This window comes from Symphalangus syndactylus, chromosome 11 (assembly GCF_028878055.3).
Source record: "Symphalangus syndactylus isolate Jambi chromosome 11, NHGRI_mSymSyn1-v2.1_pri, whole genome shotgun sequence".
Classification (NCBI taxonomy): Eukaryota; Metazoa; Chordata; class Mammalia; order Primates; family Hylobatidae; genus Symphalangus; species Symphalangus syndactylus.
Genome location: NC_072433.2, coordinates 96,325,941 through 96,346,604, shown reverse-complemented (window position 1 = coordinate 96,346,604; position 20,664 = coordinate 96,325,941). Strand labels below are relative to the sequence as shown.

At 37.1% G+C, this 20,664-nt stretch overlaps 1 protein-coding gene across 2 annotated transcripts in view; it reads left to right on the top strand.

Moving 5' to 3' along the window:
* The window catches only part of PJA2 (praja ring finger ubiquitin ligase 2), a 72,761-nt gene extending 56,384 nt beyond the window's left edge, over positions 1-16,377 (top strand). For both annotated transcript variants that reach the window (XM_063612892.1, XM_055298133.2), the window contains 3 exons: positions 8,990-9,104; positions 9,496-9,617; positions 13,710-16,377. In XM_063612892.1, the coding sequence (XP_063468962.1) occupies positions 8,990-9,104; positions 9,496-9,617; positions 13,710-13,835 (363 nt within the window). In that variant the 3' untranslated portion in view covers positions 13,836-16,377. The remainder of the gene's footprint in view (positions 1-8,989; positions 9,105-9,495; positions 9,618-13,709) is intronic.
* Positions 16,378-20,664: the final 4,287 nt, after the last annotated feature.

The window sequence follows — 20,664 nt, the reverse complement described above, 5'->3', positions numbered from 1 at the left end:
TGAAATGCAGTTGAAGCTAAGGATATATTACAAATCTCTTTTTTTCTCATGGCTTCTAAATACTATCCAGCTGCCTAATGCAGTTAGGAAATTTGCTCCTCCTTATCCCAACAGACATATACACACTTTAATAAATGGGGCATATTTGCTGCCTAAGTTTCTCTTGCCTTCTTTTCATTATTTAACTAAAACAGAAAAACCCATTTTTAAATGTATTTGCCTAAGTTCAAAGCCCAAGTATTTTCATGTTTGGGAACTACTACTGTACCAGTGGATTTCATTAAAATAAGTCTTTCTTTAAATCACTATTTCCAAAGTGATTTCCAAAATATAGGTACAGAAATGACTGGTGAATGAGCCGCAGGTGAGAGAACAAAAAATTGGCAAGAACTTTTAGGAGCATTATAATGTATTTTGTCTTTAAATTTTCTGAGATTAGAAAGTCCAGTTTATGTATTTATTTATTTTTGAGACGAAATCTCACTCTGTCGCCCAAGCTGGAGTGCAGTGGTGCAGTCATAGCTTACTACAGCCCTGAACTCCTGGGCTCAAGCGATCAGCCCACCTTAGCCTGTCCCAGGTAGCGGGGACTACAGATATGGGCCATCAGACCTGGTTTGGGTTTTTTGTGGGGTTTTTTGGTAGAGATAGGGTCTCATTATGTTACCCAGGCTGGTCTCAAACTCCTGCCCTGAAGCAATCTTCCTACTTTGGCCTCCCATGGCACTGGGATTATAGACATGAGTCACCGTGCCCAGCCAGAAAGTCTAGTTTAGATTGACAAATTAGATAGCAGGTACCTATCTAATATCGATATATTTAATAATATATTTATATATCTAATATATTACCTCTCTCTAATATATATTTGATAAATTTGTCTTTAAATTATCTCTAATATATTGTATATTATATGTTAGATATCTATTAGATATAGACATCTAATATAGATATAGATATCTATAGATATTAGATATCTGTCCATCTGCACACACACATGCGTGCGTATACATGTTCACGTACATTTATGCTAGCTCTGCTTTGTCATCACTTTTTTTTACATATGTAACTGTCCATGGAGATTGCTTTCAATTACACTTTATGGTGAATGTTTTTCTCAAAGTAACCATAGCAGAAATACTCTATACTAGGAAAAAAGTCAGAAAGAACATCATGAGATAGGATACACTTAGGATTTTTGCCAAATTATTTAACCTGCCTTGGCAAATTCTGACACGTAAGAAATAATGGTGTAGCATGGTAACTTGCATCAGAAATATATAAAGATTAAGGATCACTCATTTCCTTGTGCTAAATAACTCTTTGATCTGTTCTAGGGTCTGATTTCACAACATTTAGTCTTTCATTTTATGCTAGTGGTTTATGATTACCTACAATATGAAGATAACTTTAAAAAGAAGTATTGAGAATAAAATGTTTTAGTATTTGTTACTAGTGGGGAATGTGACATTTGGCATCTTGAAAGAAGAACCAGAGAGACTGGTCTTGAGAGGTCATGCTAGGTAAAGGCACTAGCAGTGAACTAAAACAAAAGGCAGACAAGAACTTGCAGTTTCAAACATTGTTGGCGTCTACCAATAGTGAACTCAGTGGCATTATTCCTACCAGTCTATACTTCTGCCTCTGTTTAATGGCTTTAAGCATCTCTCTCCTCTAAAGCTTATCAGCTTCTTCACGTTTTAGTGCTCTGATTTAATTTATTTGAATTTGATTGAGATGTTTCACTCCTAGAAAATCAGTACAGTTGTCTTCCTGTCACTCTCCAGAAATCTGTTTTTCTATGTTTGGTATGCATTTATTTAATCATTTTTTAAAATGAAACAAACATAATTTATGATTATTTCTTTTATATTTAACACTAACACTCTTTAAATGAAACAAAAACAAACTGCTTGTTTTTGTTTGTTTCTCAAGCAGCCCTATAACTTTTTGGAAGTAGTTTCATTTCTGTTATTTTTCCAATACTAGATTGGTCATTCTTTTCAGGTAGTGGCTTTTGGTGAAAATACTGGCAATATGTATTTGTCTCCTTATATCTGTGTCTCTAATTTGAGTGAGGAGAGAGTAAAATCTTAAACAGCTTTAACTTTTTGAAACTTTTCTACTTTTCAAAATGGATTTTGAAAAAATCCCCTTGCACGTTTATGTTGACATCTGAAATTTTTCAGCATAAATCTAGGTAGTAGTGTTTACTTTATCATACTTCTTCGCTAAAAAATGTTTAAAATTTTTAATGTAAAAAGTAGTTAAATTGAGTTACAATTAATAGTATCCAAATAATCAAAAATAAATTATGAATTTTGATAAGTATTTTGTAGGAAGTGAATCTAATGAGAAGGAGGCATTATCCTTTCCCAGTTATGAGTGAATTTTATTTATTACCAGAATGAGACATATTTCAGCATAAATTTACTTCTGATTTTCATCTTATGATTGTAAGGTTGAAAAACGTTGTTCACCTAAATAAATTAATAGGAATGGAAGGAGTTTATTATGGCATTGTCACTGAATTCTTTTGAGATATTTGCCCAGACTTACATCAACTTGTCTAGATATTCTTTAGATTCCTTCCGTTTTTTTTTGTTTTTTGTTATTTTAAAAGCAAAGGATTGGAAGCCACCCAAAAGATTTGTTACTTAGTCATTAGAGTTCAGTTCTACCTCAGTACTTCAGATTGTCCCTCTGAATGGGTAAGAAGTATGCTTTTATTTATAAAGTGGAAGAAAGGCAAGTATAAACAATGTTAGAACAGAGAACCAGCATGATATACTGCAGGTGCATTCTTACGTGGATCAGTTTGAAGAAAGATTTTACCTATGGAAGCTTATTGAAACTGATTATCTTAAGACTGTCCATACCCACGGGCCCCTTGTGAAGTCTTTACATACTCACTATAGCACCTGCATACACCCAGGTGTAGGCACTAGGAAGGCTGTAATGTGGAGGTTAAGAAGGTGGGCTTTTGTGTTAAAGAGTTAGGCTGTGTGACCTTGGACAATTCACTTAACCTCTCTAAGCTTTAGCTTTCTCATTTACAAAATGGGAATAATAAAATCTACCTGATGGGTTATTGTGAGATTGTGTTAAAGCCTTTGGCAAAATACCTAGTTGTATTGGGAAGCTCTCAATAAATGGTATATTCATATAGGTTTATTCAAATCAATAGTCAACTAACTGGTGTAATCAGTGAACAAATCTGGATTCAGTGGTGATCATTCAGAATCGGTATTACTATCTTCATTGTTTAAAAACTGAATTGTATTTTATTCTTTAGAACAAAATTTTGTGCTGATAAAGGATTATACTACTTTAAACCTATATGTATTCTAGATTGGGTGATTTAGACTAGTTGTCTTTCTGCCTCTTGGACTAACTATTGTAAATACATTGTACTGCCTAAAGGTATAGATAGTTTTTTTTTTTTTTTTAATTTTTACAGGTTTTCATACCAGTGGCTTAAAATGCTATCTTTTGCTTGTGTTGCTTATAAGTGATCCTGGATCATCTTAAATATATGACAGTACCAAGGCAATAAGTTATTTTTACATATATGAAATTTCAGGTGTTATTAGCACTGCAAATGTGCAGATAATCATTAGAAAGAGATAATGAACCCATTGAGACAAACATACATCAAAGCGTAATTAGCCTGGAATAACCTCCCCAAATGAAGGTTACTATAAATAATATCTTTTGTTTATGTGTAGCACAAATGAGTTCTTGCAAGCAGGTTCTATCTTGAGTAGTACATATGGGGAATTGGAGGAGATTCATAATTATAGCTATGTGAGAAGGAAAGGGACTGATAACAGGATCTTACCTTCCATTTCCTATCTCACAGTGGGAAAGTTCAATATAAAGAATTCTAAACTAGAACAAAGAAGTAGAGTAACAAGGGATTGGCTAGTAGGAAATAAAGATAATTACAAAGAATATGGGAAAAGCGCATATAAGGAGCAGCCACCACCTGTTAGGCAAAGCTAGGACAACCCAAGGAAGAGTCCCTAGTCCATCTCAGGGCTGAGGTCTAGACCTTGATGGAAATGGCACAGCTGTGGCTTGCTATATGAGAGAGAAGTCACTTTGATATGTGCTGGTGAAACTTGCTGGAAGTCAGCTCTTTTAGGGTGCTGAGGAAAGCTATTCATAGGAAGGTGTCTAACTGGAAGCGCTGTGCTGCAGAACTGTCCAACATGGATGCTTGGGGAGTCTGCCACCTACTAAATGCATTACAGGAACTGGCTGCTAGAGAAGCTGTGTGCACTGTAGGAGTCTAGTGCTAGAGAAAGCCATGAACACCACACTAGTCCCAGTGTGCTCTGTCAAGCAAGCACACTGGGACAGAAGGAAGGCCCTTTCCTCCAGCAGTGTTCTTCAACATCCTCTGTGAACAAAGCTTAGCGTCATGCCAGCTGTTAGGAGGGAAAGTATTTAAACGGCCCAGATTTTCACAGAGCTGACACAATCGTGAATTTGGATTTGTGGAGCAATAATTCCATAAATGAAACATTCCAGCACTTTGGTAACTTGGCTTCCATATATACCTTTCAATGCACATTTAAATTTCCATCCATCAATACATTTGTATTTCCACCCAACAAAATACAGCTATTACTACAAATGAAGTTTCACCCATTCCCCAGAATGAGCAGATGGCTAGTTCCAAGAGTCATTGTATCCATCACTAGTTATGCATTACTCCACACATTCATAGTAACACTGAATATTCTCTTATATAAAGACTAAATTGCAAATTTAACTTCCAACAACTGGCATATTGAAATAGAAATGGGAAAGAGGAAAAGTAAACTGTTAACATACACAAATAAGCACATACATAAAACAAGCACATAAAATATGCAAAATTACTAATCCTTGTTCTGTATTTGCTCATGACACTGTGAATGAATGATAGCTATAACTTCCTTCTTCCATGACCCAGTCATATTTTCCCTGCCCTCAGCCAGAAGCTCACTCAGCTGGTTAGGATTCTTTACTTGGTAGGGTAACCCAGACCTACATTATTTATATCTTCAGTTCTTTCTTTTTTTGTCTGCTGTAGTTTTCTGGTAACTTTACTGTTGGGCATGAAAGCAGTAAGAGATTCACACTCCAGGTGAGATTATCACAGGGTTTTCAAGCAGAGGAAGCCTGGTCTGTGGAGGGCACACTATTTCCACTGGTAACAGGAGGCTCAGAGTGACTTGGGGATTCAAAATTATCAGTTTCCTCAGAGTTCAGCCAGATGTCTTCATTCCAGGTTTCAGAATCTTATTCCTTAACCAATCAATGTTAAAACTTTTGAGAAATTTGATGAGACTAAGAAGTCAACTCTAATTTTCATTTAGCAATCCACACAATTGCATTTTGTGTTTGACTTTTAGGAGCAAGAGCATCTTTTAGGGCTGTCGTGGATGCTTTCTGGCTCTCATACCCTATTGTGAGGTTTAAGAGACCTGAGTTTGTAATTTTTTTCTGTAAGTGCACAAGGGCACTCTTAATAATCCATCTCACATCAAGATTTTTACAGTTAGATCACTGGTGCCGTAAGGTCAAGTATAGCAGCTATCTGGGCTCTCAAGACACATGCTTCAGTTGGACCTTCATCACTGTCAACCACTGTGATACCTTGATTAATTGTGATGCCACTACAAACTATGGATTAATAGCATCCCATTCTCATTGGCAAGGAGCTCAGCACTGAGCTCAAGCTCAACAGGCGTAACCAAACCAACCCCCAAATCCTTTTCTTGCAGTTCTGTGTCCTGGGACCACTCTTAATATGAATTCTATACCAGCCTGAGTTCAGTCCCAAGAGAGAGAAATACAGTAATTTGAACAGGGAAAATTTACTGTATATATTAACTACAACAGAAGTTTAGAATACCAAGGGATTGGCTAGTAGGAAGTAAAGCAAACTCTAAAGAATATAGGATTAGCAGATTTAAGGAACAGCTTTAGGGCTGAGATAGAGCACTCTACTTCCCTCCCCTCTAAGGCTGAGAGCCAGACCTTATTGGGAAGGACACAGCCATGGCTTATGGAGGAGTATTTATGGTACTATGCCGTCAGAGCTTGCTGGAAATTTGCCTTCTGGAACTTGGCAAAAATCTGCCCTCTGGGCAAGAGAAACTTCACAGTGAGTACCTCTAGGTACTCTGCTGCAGAACCACCTAAGATGAGTACAAGGAGAAGCTGCTGGCCACCTTGTCCTGCAATTACCAGTTACTGGATAAGCGGCATGTGCTTCAAGAGCCAGGCACTGGAGAAGCCACCCACACTGGAGGAGCCTGATGCTGGAGAAGCCATCTGTGCACAGGGAAGCCTGGCACACTGCAGGGGCAAGCCCAAGGAAACCATGAAGCAAAGTCCTTTCCTTGTGTCTCTCCAGCGCCTTCTACTGACAAAACTTAAAATCATGTCAGCTAACAAAAGGAAAAATATTTAAAAGGCCCAAATCGGTTTTCAAAGGGCAGAAATGAAAGGTGTATTTGCAGCTGAGAAGCAATAATTCAGTTACTGGAACAGTGTTTCTTTCTTTTTGCAGTGTTTCTCTGCATATCCAGAGTCAAATTTGGTGTTCAATAATATTAACTATGTTTATTAACTCTTGGTGAACCCTTTTGCTTTTTCCTTTTTTAGTCCTGATTTTGCTTTGGGCTTGGCCCAAAGCAAGTTGTAATCCCTATTATAAGTCATCTCAAATTCTTTTTGGGAATATCTATGGTAGGACCTTAGGCATGTATAAATATTATGTTTGCCATCCAAAAGAATAGAGTGTTAGCTAAGCTATCAGGCAGAATTCTTCTTCTATATGGGAACCCCGGCTTGTTCATTTTTTTTATTATGGTAAAATAAACATAACATAAAATTTACTATTGCTACAATTTTTTAAAGTGTACAGTTCAGTGTAATTAAGTGTATTCACATTGCTGTAAACAGTAACTCCCCATTTTCCCATCTCTCCAGCCCCTGGCAACCACCATTCTGTTTTCTGTCTCAATGAATTTGACTACTTTAGGTATCTCATATAAGAATCATACAGTACTTATCCTTCTGTGACTGGCTTATTTCACTTAGCATAATGTCTTCAAGGTTCATCCATGTTGTGGCATGTGTTAGAATTTCCTTCCTTTTCAAGGCGGAGTAATATTCCACTGTATGTGTACATCACATTTTGCGTATTCATCCATCCATCAATGAACAGTTGATTTGCTTCCACCTTTTGGCTCTTGTGAATAATGCTGCAGTGAACGTGGGTGTACAGATACTTGTTTTAGTCCCTGCTTTCAGTTCTTTTTGGGTATATACCCAGAACTAGAATTGCTGGATTATGTGATAATTCTGTTTTTAATTTTGAGGAATTGTTAGGCTGTTTTCTGTAGCAGCTGCAATATTCTGCACTCCAACCAGGAGGGGAGGCCCAGTTTTGATAGCTGTCAAATTTCCTTCAAGTTTTTCATCCCTAAAAAGAAGCCAAGGTCTTTCATAGCTCCATGATCTTATGATGCTGTAATTAGGATATAATACTAACAAGTAATAATTAAACTGTGTCATACCAATTCTTTGAATACAGTAGCAGTTCAGAAGGATACTAGTGTAGTCTAGGACCACTGACATAGGCTTCATGGAAGAGACAGGACTTATGCAGTCCCTGAGGGAGTGATGGGACTTAAAGGATGGACAGAAAGCACCAGGCAGGGGAAGCAGCATGTGCACCAAGAGCAAGTAATTGTACAGGTTGCAGACAAAAAAACAAAAGTCTCAACTGCTGTTCTGGTCTAATTAGAGCTGGAAAGGATGAGGATGACGCATCCCCGATGATCACATGATCTGGTGTTCTTTCCATCCTTCTTAGAACAGTAATTTGACACAGATATTTGAACCTGTAAATGAAATTCACAACCCAGATAACCTAGTAATACTTGTGAGCTGGTATTGTGGGTGGGCCAAATCCATGCCAGTAGTAGATACAGCCATTCAGGAGTGCATTATTTGCTTCCATACTTGGAGCTTCTAGTAGCCTCAGCCACATTTTATCTTTCATGAAGTGAACCTTTCCAAAATGTTTATTACTTTCTTTCATGTTACTGATCTCACATAGGAACCAACAGTTGGAAAAAGTAACCACTCCTTCAAAATATAAATAGGGAAAAGTAGATGATTATTGAGACAAGGTAGATTTTTTTTTTTTTTTTTTTTGAGACAGAGTCTTGCGCTGTCACCCAGGCTGGAGTGCGTGATGATCTCAGCTCACTGCAACCTCTGCCTCCCAGGATCAAGCGATTCTCTTGTCTCAGTCTCCCCAGTAGCTGGGATTATAGGCACACTCTACCACGACCTGCTTTTTTTTTTTTTTTTTTTTTTTTTTTTTTTTTTTTTGAGATGGAGTTTCGCTCTTGTTGCTCATGCTAGAGTGCAATGGCATGGTCTCGGTGCATTACAACCTCTAACTCCTGGGTTCAAGCAATTCTTCTGCCTCAGCCTCCCAAGTAGCTGGGATTACAGGCATGTGCCACCACGCCCTGCTAATTTTGTATTTTTTTTTTTTTTTACTAGAGACGGGATTTCACCATGTTGGTCAGGCTGGTCTTGAACTCCTGACCTCAAGTGACCCACCCCGCCTTGGCTTCCCAGAGTGCTGGGATTACAGGCATGAGCCATCACGCCCGGCTGAGACAAGGTATATTTTTATTTCACATGTAGAAAGTTGGGCTCTGTGTGTATATTTAATGTTTTGGTTTGTTGGTGATGGTGGTAGTTCCTTCTGAAAAGGCAAAAGGAGCAAAGGACTAAAGCAAAAGAAACTAACAAAAAGAGAATAATGGTGATATCATTTTGGAGAAAAGCAAAAGAAACTAACAAAAAGAGAATAATGGTGATATCATTTTGGAGGTACCCTAAAAAATAGTTTTCTGTTACTGTTTTAAGGTATTTCTAACAAAGAACTGTACCTTTTGTTTTTCAGACTGCTCTGGCACATTTAGAGTCTCTTGCAGTGGATGTTGAGGTGGCCAATCCACCAGCCAGTAAGGAAAGCATTGATGGTCTTCCAGAGACCCTTGTTCTTGAAGATCACACCGGTAAGGGCAAAGTTGATCTCACATGTTGAAGAACACGTTGTACATTTAAGTATATTATCAATGTACCTAGATAATTAAATTCTTGATTATTAGAAACTTTAGATTTTTTTTTAATAGAAACCAGATATTCACAAACTTTCACCTAGTACAAGAATGTTTTTAATTTTCAAGTGATAGGCTGAGACAAATGTTCCTGTCAGCTTTTTTACAAAAGCAGTGTTTATTAGATTCCAGATTGCCAAGTATTAGACAGAAATGCCTGCCCAATTAACTGATCAAAGACTGACTCTTTCGTCTTTCAGAGGTATCTTCTATGAGTATAATATGTTGCTTTTCAGTTTTATTAAAATTGAACTACGTGTGATTGATCTAAATTATTTGTTGTTTTCAGCTATTGGTCAGGAACAATGCTGTCCAATCTGTTGCAGTGAGTATATTAAGGATGATATAGCAACAGAGTTGCCCTGTCACCATTTCTTTCACAAACCTTGTGTCTCAATTTGGCTACAAAAGGTGAGTGATAGAATAATTAATTTAAAAATTTAAAAATTAATACTTTAATAGTGTCTTCTGCAAATTAATAATAATAGTATCTTTTTTTTTTTTTTTGTGAGACAGAGTTTCGCTCTTGTCACCTAGGCTGGAGTGCAGTGGCTCGATCTCGGCTCACCACAACCTCTGCCTCCAGGGTTCAAGCAATTCTCCTGCCTCAGTCTCCCAAGTAGCTGGGATTACAGGCTCCCACCACCAAGCCTGGCTAATTATTTATAGTTTTAGTAGAGACAGAGTTTCGCCATGTTGGTCAGGCTGGTCTCAAACTCCTGACCTCAGGTGATCTGCCTGCCTCAGCCTCCCAAAGTGCTGGGATTTCAGGCGTGAGCCACCATGCCCAGCCAATAGTAGTATCTTTTAAACCTGTTTTATTTAGCCACAAATGTGTAGTACTTTTTAATTCATTGTTAAAAACTGGTTGCATTTAATGATTATAGATCAGGGATAATATGAAAGTATTTTACTAACATTGTCTAAAAACAATATAGAGAATAATAATGTTTTTAATCATTTTAGGAAGTGATTAAATATCTGAAAAATCATTTTAGAATAAAGCTGATTAGAATTTTAATCATAACCCTGAAATTTGGTGTTTTCCAAAGTATCTAAAGCAGAGAAGCCTTTGGCACTACTCAAAGTACTATAACAATATACAGCTGTTCTGCTAATACAGGTTGGTGTTTCTGAAATGTATATGAGAGATACTTAATAAACTACCAAGTAGCTCCTATTCCAATTTTTATATATTGTCTTCAAATATTTACCCAATAAATCTTAAGCATATTTGAATTATTTAAATAAAGGAAGTGTTTTATTTCAGTCTTCTCTGTGAACTCTTCTTTTTGCATAAAGGATATTAACCATCCAGCTCACTAGGAATTCCCAAGTCACTTTCCCAAATTATCTACTTAGGAATACAACTCCCTTTCTTCCCTATAACCAGTGCTTTTTTTCTCCTTCCCTTTTCCCATTCCTTTCCTTCCTTCCCTCTCTTTCCTTTTCCTTTCTTTGCTGTTCCTCTATTTCTATCTGCCACTTCATTCTTCTCAAAACTCCGCTTAAAATCTCTGAAATCCAGTTTAGAAATGTTCACTGTTCTTTTATAAAATATCTCTGTATGAGATAACCCATAGTGCCTGTCAGGTAGTAAGTGCCCAGTAAATAGTTTACAAATCATATCAGATGAAAGCTGTTACTAGAATTAGAGGTGTTTTTATTTTATTAACAACAAAATCACAAATACAAACTTATGATGCAAGTTACAAAGACCAGCTAGCAGTCTTCAGTAAACAGCACGTGCTAATGTGTACTATTTGGGGCGTATTGCCTGCGTAGAGATCATGTGTGTCTCAAGTCCCATGAGACTTCCTGGTATTCTGGATTGAGGTATAATGCTGGATTCTGAATTAGTTTTAAAATACTGCTGTCCTTGCTCTCTCCCTTCTCCCAGAACGTAATTTGGGAAATAATATTTTAGGTGATTTTTCTTAACCTGTTTATCTGGCATTTTGTTAATACGGCCTAGATGGCTGTGCCGTACAATATACCAACCTCTAGTGTTTTTATAAGAGTTAAAGTTTTTATAACAGTTAAAGTGATCAATTTAATATAGTGTTTGGCACATAGTAAACATATAGTATAGGAAAAGCAGTGGTAAACTTATTACTAATGAAAGTTAGAATTCAGTAGAAAATGACTTTTTCAGTGTCTGTACATGATGGTGGTAGTAGTGGAAGTAGGTGTTACTAAAATTATTGGGGAAGCAGAAAATGCAGAGCCACCAACTCTTAAGATTTTTGAGCATGGCTGAGTCTGTGAGGTCCATTCCCTCATTTCATTTCTACTCCCATACATTAGACCTTCAACCCTTGTTGTCTTAACTACTATTGTAGTGACCTACTTTATTTCCTTACTTCCTTTAGAGGTACTTTCTTTTCATTTCTTTTTTATTTGCATACATCTGTGGGGTACATGTGCAACTTTGTTACATGCATAGGTTACGCAGTGGTCAAGTCAGGGCTTTTAGGATATCCCATCACCTGGATAACATACATTATACCCATTAACTAATTTCTCATCATCTTCCCCCCTTCCTATCCCTTCACCCTTCCAAGTCTTCATTATCTATCATGCCATCATTAAAGGCATTTTCTGAAATGTAGTTCTGATAATGTACTTCCCTTCTCATGAAAGAAAGAGAGGGACCTCCAGTCACCTGCGGAATAATCTGAAGTTTTAATCTTGACATTCAAGGCCTTCTGTGATTTAGACCCCAACCTGTTTCTTCAGATTTACTTTTCTGTACACTTGCTCATGTTTCTATGCATTTGCTCCTGAAGTCTGGCATGATTTTTCCCTATACCGTCTGTAAGATTAGATGATATAGGTAGGTGCAGTTTAAATTCCACCTTTTCTGTCCTTAATAAATGCTGTCTTTAAACTCCTACGATAGCTTCAGAGACTTAAGAAGCAGTGTTTTGTGTGCCTGCTGTGTGTCAGTCACTGTTAGATGATTCCTCTTTAATGATTCATGATTTCTCCTTTAATCCTCACAGTACTTTAGGACTTATTGGTATCTTTATTCCTGTTTTCTAATGATTGTTACTTGTCTGAGTTTAAATAGCTAGTATGTAGTTCACCAAGACCACGCTCATCTATTTGACTCTAAAATAGTACTGTTGGGGCCCAAACTTTATGGCAAGTACACAATAAATGTTTGCTGAAATGAGTTTTTTGTTTTTGTTTTTGTTTTTTTTGAGACGGAGTCTCACTGTCACCCAGGCTGGAGTGCAATGGCGCTGTCTCGGCTCACTGCAACCTCTGCCTTCCAGGTTCAAGCAGTTCTGCCTCAGTCTCCCGAGTAGCTGGGACTACAGGCACACACTACCACGCTCAGCTAATTTTTTGTATTTTAGTAGTGACGGGGTTTCACCGTGTTGCCCAGGCTGGTTGCGAACTCCTGAGCTCAGGCAATCCGCCCACCTCGGCCTCCCAAAGTGCTGGGATTACAGGCATGAGCCACCGCGCCTGGCCTGAAATGAATTCTTAAACGGTAAACAATATATGTTGTACAGCCTTGAATTATACTTGAGAATTTGCTATAACCCAAGGTAACGGTGTCTTCAGTCTTTCTGCTCTCAGGAAATACCTTAGTGTGAAGCCTTTCCTGCTTTTTTTCTGGGGAGAATGTTCCCAAGATACAGTTCTTTGTCGCCTTCAACAGCATGATCTCTTCAGCCTCCCTTCCAGCAGGGAGTTCTCTTTGGGAAAAAGACCAGATTTGCAGGGGCATAATCTGTTATCAGATAACATAGCTCTATAATCGTCCATTGGTCCTAGAATGTTGTGCTTCTAGTATAACTGCTTTCCCCTTCGTACCTTCTCTCCATGGTCTGTGGTTGATTGTTTTGTCATTTAGAAGGCACCTAACACTCTATCTCTTTTTGGAAAGAAATGTCATGGCTTAGAAAGAAAGTCTGAAGTCCATCTGCTTTGACATATCTGTGCTACCTTAAAATGAGGCTTTAATTTCCCATAGACCTACGTTAATTCGCCGTAGACCTTCTTTAATTCACACCAAATCATAAATGATAAATAAATCATAAATGATTTGGTGTGAATTAAAGTAGGTCTGTGGTTTCTCTGATAAACGCATAATAGACTAAATAATGATAATTCAGTTCAGATTATTGTTGAGCTAAACTCTGACCTCCATGTGGGCATGTGTTATGATTCTTTGCTCACCCTCTGCCGTTGCATCACTGCTGAGTTTAGCAGCTCTTAATTAAAACTCACTAAATGAAGAAGGATGAATGACCTTAAAGATATGAACAGAATAAGAGACATCGTTTACCCTCAAAGAAACTAGAGTCTGATTGGGCACAGAGGAAAAAGTATTAAAATTAGGTCTTTCTGCATTGTGTGGATTTGACATTTGTTTTTTGTTGTTAAGATTCTTATTATTAGGATAATGATACTGTTTTTTCTTTATTAAGTTACTTGTGTGGCAGTTAAGATGATTCTGGTGGCTCTTAACATTTTTTTTTTCTCCAGTCGGGAACATGCCCTGTGTGCCGCCGTCATTTCCCACCTGCGGTTATTGAAGCATCTGCAGCTCCTTCCTCTGAGCCTGATCCTGATGCCCCACCTTCAAATGACAGTATTGCAGAAGCGCCCTAAACCTTGACAGTTGAAATGAGATCAGTGTATCGAAGTAAATCTGCAAATTCCTTCTAAATCTCATGTGCAAATAATTATATATAAATATATTTAAAAATGCTATATATAGTATATGCCATAGTTTAGAAAGAATATTAACCTTTCTAAACTAAATTTAGGTTTGCAGAAAGTATTAAACATTTTCAAGCTGAATGTTGAGACAGTGCATCCATTTTCTTTAGTTGAATATGTTTGTGTTAATTGTAAAGCCAAGCTTATCAGTTGACTCTCTCCAGAATAAATAATCATCTGTGTGCCGTACGTTATTGGCTTTGTCTGTAATACTGCCACTAAGTGATTATAATTAAGCTGTCCTGTTTGCATCAAATGTAAAGACTGTGTTCCCAACAGTAGTAAAATCTGGTTTCAGTGGAAATGAAACAAATTCTATAGTATGCTTTTTCACTAGTCCCTTTGGTTTTACTGTATCATAACCTCTTGGTTCATATGCTGAGAAATTTTTCAGAAAGTCCATTTTTGTTTAAAATTAGGACTTTTCAGAATGCCAAATGAAGGCTAAAATTTTGGCCAGAACATTACAAAAGTTTTAAATCGTAGACGTAACTCCCCCTGAAATAAAGTTAGGTAGTAAAATCCTTAATGAAACCAGTGGATATGCTTAACGTAAGGTTAATAAAGCATACAAAGATTCTAGTGTGCTCAGGGCTTGGTACAATGAGCTGAATTAGATGGCCTTATGAAACTCTTTCTAACCTCTTACCCAACCTGTTTCTCCTTGGTTAAAATTATACTTGAAGGCCCAGAACACTCATGGCACATTTGTTTAATATTGGATATAGTTAGTTTAAGGTAATTTTGCTTTACAGTATTTTGGAAGGTCTGAAAACTTGCACAGGGTCATCTTTGTAATTATATAACCCCAAACTAAGATGCACAGTGTCTCCTTCAGGTGATCACACACAGTAGACGAGTATGTGCAGACATGGACATAATAGTTCACTTACAAATGTGATTTGATGTTAACACTAGAGAATGATGACTGTTAGAACATTTGAGCAAGTAAAATAGTAAAGCACATAGTGAGTGTACGTCCATCTAATTGGTACATTGATAATTTAGTTTGGGCACATAAAAGGAATATTTATATGGCTTCCCAAATGCAGAGTTACATCTTACTTGTGTAATTTCTCTGAGTATGTATATCCCGTCTCCTTTTTTCATTCTTAAAAATAAATGAATTTTCACTGTTGGCACATATGAGGCTTAAATATAAGGAACATAACACTTGCATTCTAATTTTTGCATATATTGTAAATGTGTCTGGTATTTACAGCAAAATACTGTGTATCCTTTTATGGGTAAAACAAAAGTGAACATTGCATGCATGTAATGTGATGAATTTGTAATTTAGGGGTTCTTTGGGGCTTCTGTGACTTTGGAAATGCTTACATTCAGGCCTTAATGTTGCATTAGCTAGCATGTTTTCCCTCTGATGTATATAGTCACCGTTGTATAAACTAATCTTTGCTTGTTTTCTATTCTGTGATCTTTCCATATCATATTTCATTAATGATCAGTTAGTGTCAAGGAGTCAAATCAGATTAAAATTAATTTCATGTGTATATGGTGGAAATTTGTGGCTAGTGTGATTTTTGTTTGTTTCCTTTTAAGTACTGTTGATCAGTTGTGACACTTACTGGTTAAACTTACGTTGCTAAAGATTTCTCTATAATAAGCCACACATTATATTTAGACTATATTAAGGGACCTTGGTTTTCTTCTAGATAGCAGCTGTCCCAAAGAAAATATTTCTTCTTTGTCTGTTAAGATTTAGCTATTATCTGCCAGTTGTTAAGAGGTTTTGGTTCCAAACTCAACCAGCAATGTTGAGAGCTGAACTTAAGATAGCTGTTGTACTTTTTGCTTTCCATCTGTTACTGTCCTTCATTCTTGGCTCCCTACTATCTATAAACAGCTGCTGTGAAGGAGAAAAGTTGAGTAAGAGTTGGCTTAAATTTTAAAAAGGAAAAAGAAAATTGAGGTTTTAGAATTTTCATGGTAAGCTCTGGTGTAAGCTAAGGCTGGCAAGTTCAGATACTAAAATATTATTTGGTCATATCTTGGATCCTTTTGAAAAAGTTAAGACTATATGAAGGTAAATTAGAAGTAAGTATGAATATTAATAAAATAGCATTTATCTTATTTCTGTATTTTATGTTGTGACTTAACCTAATTTTATTTTTTTTTAACATTTTCTTCTTATAATATGAATGCTGATATTTAAAGGTAGATCTATGTGGTATTCTTTTGTGTTTCTTATTCTTTTGTGTTTCTTAATTGTTTATCTCTAACTCTTAAGATTATTTGTGATCTGGATTTATGTATTTGTTAGATACATATGAATTGTTAAAATGGAATGCGAGTTTTTCAAAAGCCCAGGTCTAAATGTAATGGTTGGTTTATTGTTCTACAACCCCAGCCCATCGTTTTCTGTGTAAATCATAAACAATAAACAGAATATACTCAGTGGTCATTTCTAATATTTAATTGTGTAATTGTATCACTTCTATAATGTAACCCCTGAAGGATTTAGAGTTAATGACAGATAACACTACTGAGCATGTGATGTTAAAAGTCCTTGAACTATAATCTAAGAAAGCCCTAGAAAGAGCCAGACAGAAGTAGTTGATGGACTTCCTACTGCTGTAGGGTCTCTTGAGTCCTTGCCTTCTCCTCCCTGACATGCTTAGCTATCCCGTAGGTTTCAGCAGAACCTGATTTCCACACTGACTTGGGACTGCAGAAAGCCTTAATAAGGAAGGGAGCCCACCTCACGTCAGTGGTTTTCTCCACATCAGGCATGGAAATATTATTAAATCTAACTGTTTAGCAAGATTCCTCATGGTTCCCAAACAGTTCAGAGAACTCAGTCATTTCAGAACGGTCAATTGGGTGCTGATAAATTACGCCATTAAATTAGACAAAGACTAGCCAGGCATGGTGGTGCGCACCTATAATCCCAGCTATTCAGGAGGCCTGAGGCAGGAGGATTGGTTGAGCTCAGGAGTTTAAGAGCAGCCTGGGCAACATAGTGAGACGCTGTCTCAAAAAAATTTACAAAGTTAGATAAAAACTAATTTTGTTTAGATGCTTAAAAAGTTTAGAATTCTGATTTTCCTCTAATAGATTAAATATGTACTAGAAAAATAGTCTCAGAGCTAGAAACATCAGTGGTATACCTCTACTGTCAATGTTTTTATAATTTCATCATCATTTTCATTCAGCCACTGCTGGATGGAGCCATTTGGCACCCCTGCAAAGGATGAATTTCATTGTTGGAAGATTGTCACCAAATTTCTCTATAATAAACAGCACACGTTAAATTAGATAGTCCTGTTTCTCCTGTGTGGTCACCTCTTCATATCCTTCTTCAGGCTTCACACTTTCTGAACTCTTACATGGTATCTATTCCAGACCAGCCTAGAGTTGGCTCTTTCACTCCTTCTCTTAAAGTATGTTGCTCAGAGTTAAACACAGTTCTGTGGTCGAACTAGGGCAGGGTTCAGGAGCACTGTTGCCAACTTCAGAGTTATTCTCCTGTGGCTGTTGTGGTTGGTATATGTTATTATTACCACCATCATTATTAGCCAGGCTGTCATACTGTTTGCTGTCTCTTGCCGAGCTTCACAGGTATTGCTGGTAAGCCAAGTCCCCGCCTAATCTTTACTTAAACAGTCTCTTATTAACCTAATTGAAGGACAGCATTCATCCTTACTGAATTTAATTTGTGAAGGTTCTTGTGAATTCAGGTTTTCTGTCTTAGCCTTGCATGTGTTCCAATTTTGATAAAGCATACCTTTGGTATTTAGTGGCTTTTTCTAAGTTGTTGATACATGTTGAATTGAATGGGATGCAATACAGACCCTCTTTGGAATGCCACTATACACTGCACTTAAGGTGAGTGATCCGTTAATTAGTAATTTGGTTACAGTTGTTGCAGTAACTACCAGTCACTTCATATGCCCCTGTTTCTTCATCTTTCCTAAAACGGACACTAAAAATTTTGTCGTGTTTGGCAGACAGATGCACTGTGCGCTGTCTTTGGAAGTGGCCTAATGTGCTAGTATATTAAAGAAAGGAAATGAAGTCAGCTGCTAACGCCTCATTCTTAGTGAATCCATACTGCCTCTTTTTTCTAGCTCCTTACATGCCATCTGTTTAATAATCTGCCTTAGAATTTAAGTGGTCAATGTCAAGCTCATTTTAATAATTTTTGGAGTGCACCTTTTCCCATCTCAAAATTGTGGTGTTTGAAATAACATGACCTTGACAAAGGCATGTAATCACCTGCTTCTGTTTTCTCTATAAAGTAATGAATCTAAAGTATAGGTTCAGTACTACCACTATTTGTGCATGAATAAGGGTTTGAAAAAAAATGTTTTTCATTGATGTGCAAAGTCATAGGGAAATATACTTGGTTTCCATCATTGTTTATAGCACCACTTTTTGGAGATTGATGAACATTTCAGATAAAATACTCTTAAAAACATATTAATTACCTTTCAAGAGTTAAGAATTTGACAGGGGAACTTTATTAAGTCAAAATAAAATGTAATTTTCATACTATTAATTTTGCTAAAAGGCTACAAACCTAATACACTAATAAAGATAGTTGGTAATTTATTGCATCTTATTAATATATAATGAATATACAGTTTTTATAGTGAACATTGACAGGGAGGAGGTCTTTATCTTTTTAGAAAGATACTACTTCTTACTGTCAGTAATTTCCTTAGATTATAACAATGTTTCTTCTTACGAAGATTCATTTTTTAAATGCATTTTTACATTATAATAATAGTTCCTATTTATGAAACACTAAATATTAGGCATAGTGTAGGCTCTCTATCTTAGCTCATCTTCATAATAAGTCTGCAGGGTTGATTTATTGTCTCAACTTTACAAATTAAAAAAAAAATTGAGCCCCAGACATGGTCAAAGAGCCCTGGTTCTTAAAGGAGATACTGTGGGTTCTGTCCACTTCATGCTGCCTTCCTGAGTAGGAACAGCTTACCTGATCAGTGTTATCAGTGTTATTATTTAAGTACATTGCTTGAGATGCAGTCTGTTTTGTTTTTTTGTTTTGTTTTATCAGAAAAAATTAGGATCTGTTCAGAATTTTGAGAAATATTTTTTCCTTGCTATATTATTTTCCTAACATGTTAATATATTTGTGTACTGATGACCAAGATTCTAATGTGGCCCTGATGAGTGAAGTTTCTTAGTCAGCAGTAAGATCTAATGAGAACTTCCTACCTTTGCCTGGTAATCTGGGATTCTTAAACTGTTCTGCAGAGACTGTCCCAGGCCTGAAAGGTGTATAGCATCCTGTTGTCTCTTAGCCATCGAGAGCTAACTATGCAGACATCTTTCTACGGGCAGTTTGTGCTACCCTTTCCAAAGGTCTAGATTTCAGTTCCTCTAGAAGCCATGGACATTTGCCCTCCACAACTGCAAATATCCAAAGAGTACAGAACCTACCCCCAAGTTGTTTTATTCGTAGGAAGTGACACTTGACAGGGGCTTTCCTTTTGATTTCAATCCTTAATAAATGCCATTTTAAATCCTTTTTTTAAAGAATTCGTTTAAAAATCCAGCCGTTTACATTGTGCCCTAGTTCTATTAGTCTAGTCCCAATGACTTGTGAAGAGAACCCAAGTGTTACAGACAGCCGTTAAAAGGGGCTTCTCTACATGCCATCATACCGACTGGCTTTTGGCCCCAACAAATAATTCTTCCTCTTTACCTGGACCAAGGATCCCCCAACCCTGGTATTGCAGTATTCTAGGTTTGGTGCCATTCTAGAATGTTAGACTTTTTATTTCCGTTTAAATTGACCTTTAAAGCAGATGAAGATAGGGATGAGGAGCTTACAAGATCAACCTTGTCTGGGAAGCAAGCTCTAGCCTCAGTTGGATGACGAAGCTATTCATAAGTGAGCACCTTGGTTACAACCCACATCTAAATGAGTAAATACTACCTGAAAGAAAATGTTTAAAAATTTTCAAATTAGGGAGCTTATGAAAATAGTATATTAGGACATATAAAATGGGAATACTTTCTCAATCCACTGAAAAACACCTTCATTAAATCCAACAAATATTTGTATAACCTGAGCTGCTGTCCATTTAATATTTACAAAGTGCCTACTTTCACAAACCTGTGTACAAGATAGACAAGATCCCTGGTCTCCTGAAGTGTCCATTGTAATGAAGAGACTGTTACACGTGCCCACCCCCAGCACAGCTGGATTCACTCACTAGAAAGGATTTCATCTTAGCTTGGGGAATGCCTGACACATAGGGCCTTAGTGTCTCTTCTGTGATTACCCAAGCTAGAAACAAAAGCAAGGAAAGAATGAGCCCCCTAAGGTGATTTTAGCTATCAGCACCTACTCTCAAGCCCAAAGGATCTATAGCTGTATTGAGATAGTTATAGGTTGAAGGGTTGAGCCTATCCCTTAAGAAGTTGTATGCCCTATGGCCCACAGCAGGCCATGATGTCTTACAACCAGGGAAATTTGAAAAGAATTTTTCTTTTTTCTTTTTTTTTTTTTTTTGAGATGCAGTCTCACTCAGGCTGGAGTGCCATGGGGCGATCTCGGCTCACTGCAACCTCTGCCTCCCTGGATCAAGCGATTCTCCTGCCTCAGCCTCCTGAGTAGATGGGGTTACAGACATGTGCCACCATGCCCCCCCTAATTTTTGTATTTTTGGTAGAGACAGGGTTTCACCATGTTGGTTAGGCTGGTCTCAAACCCCTGACCTCA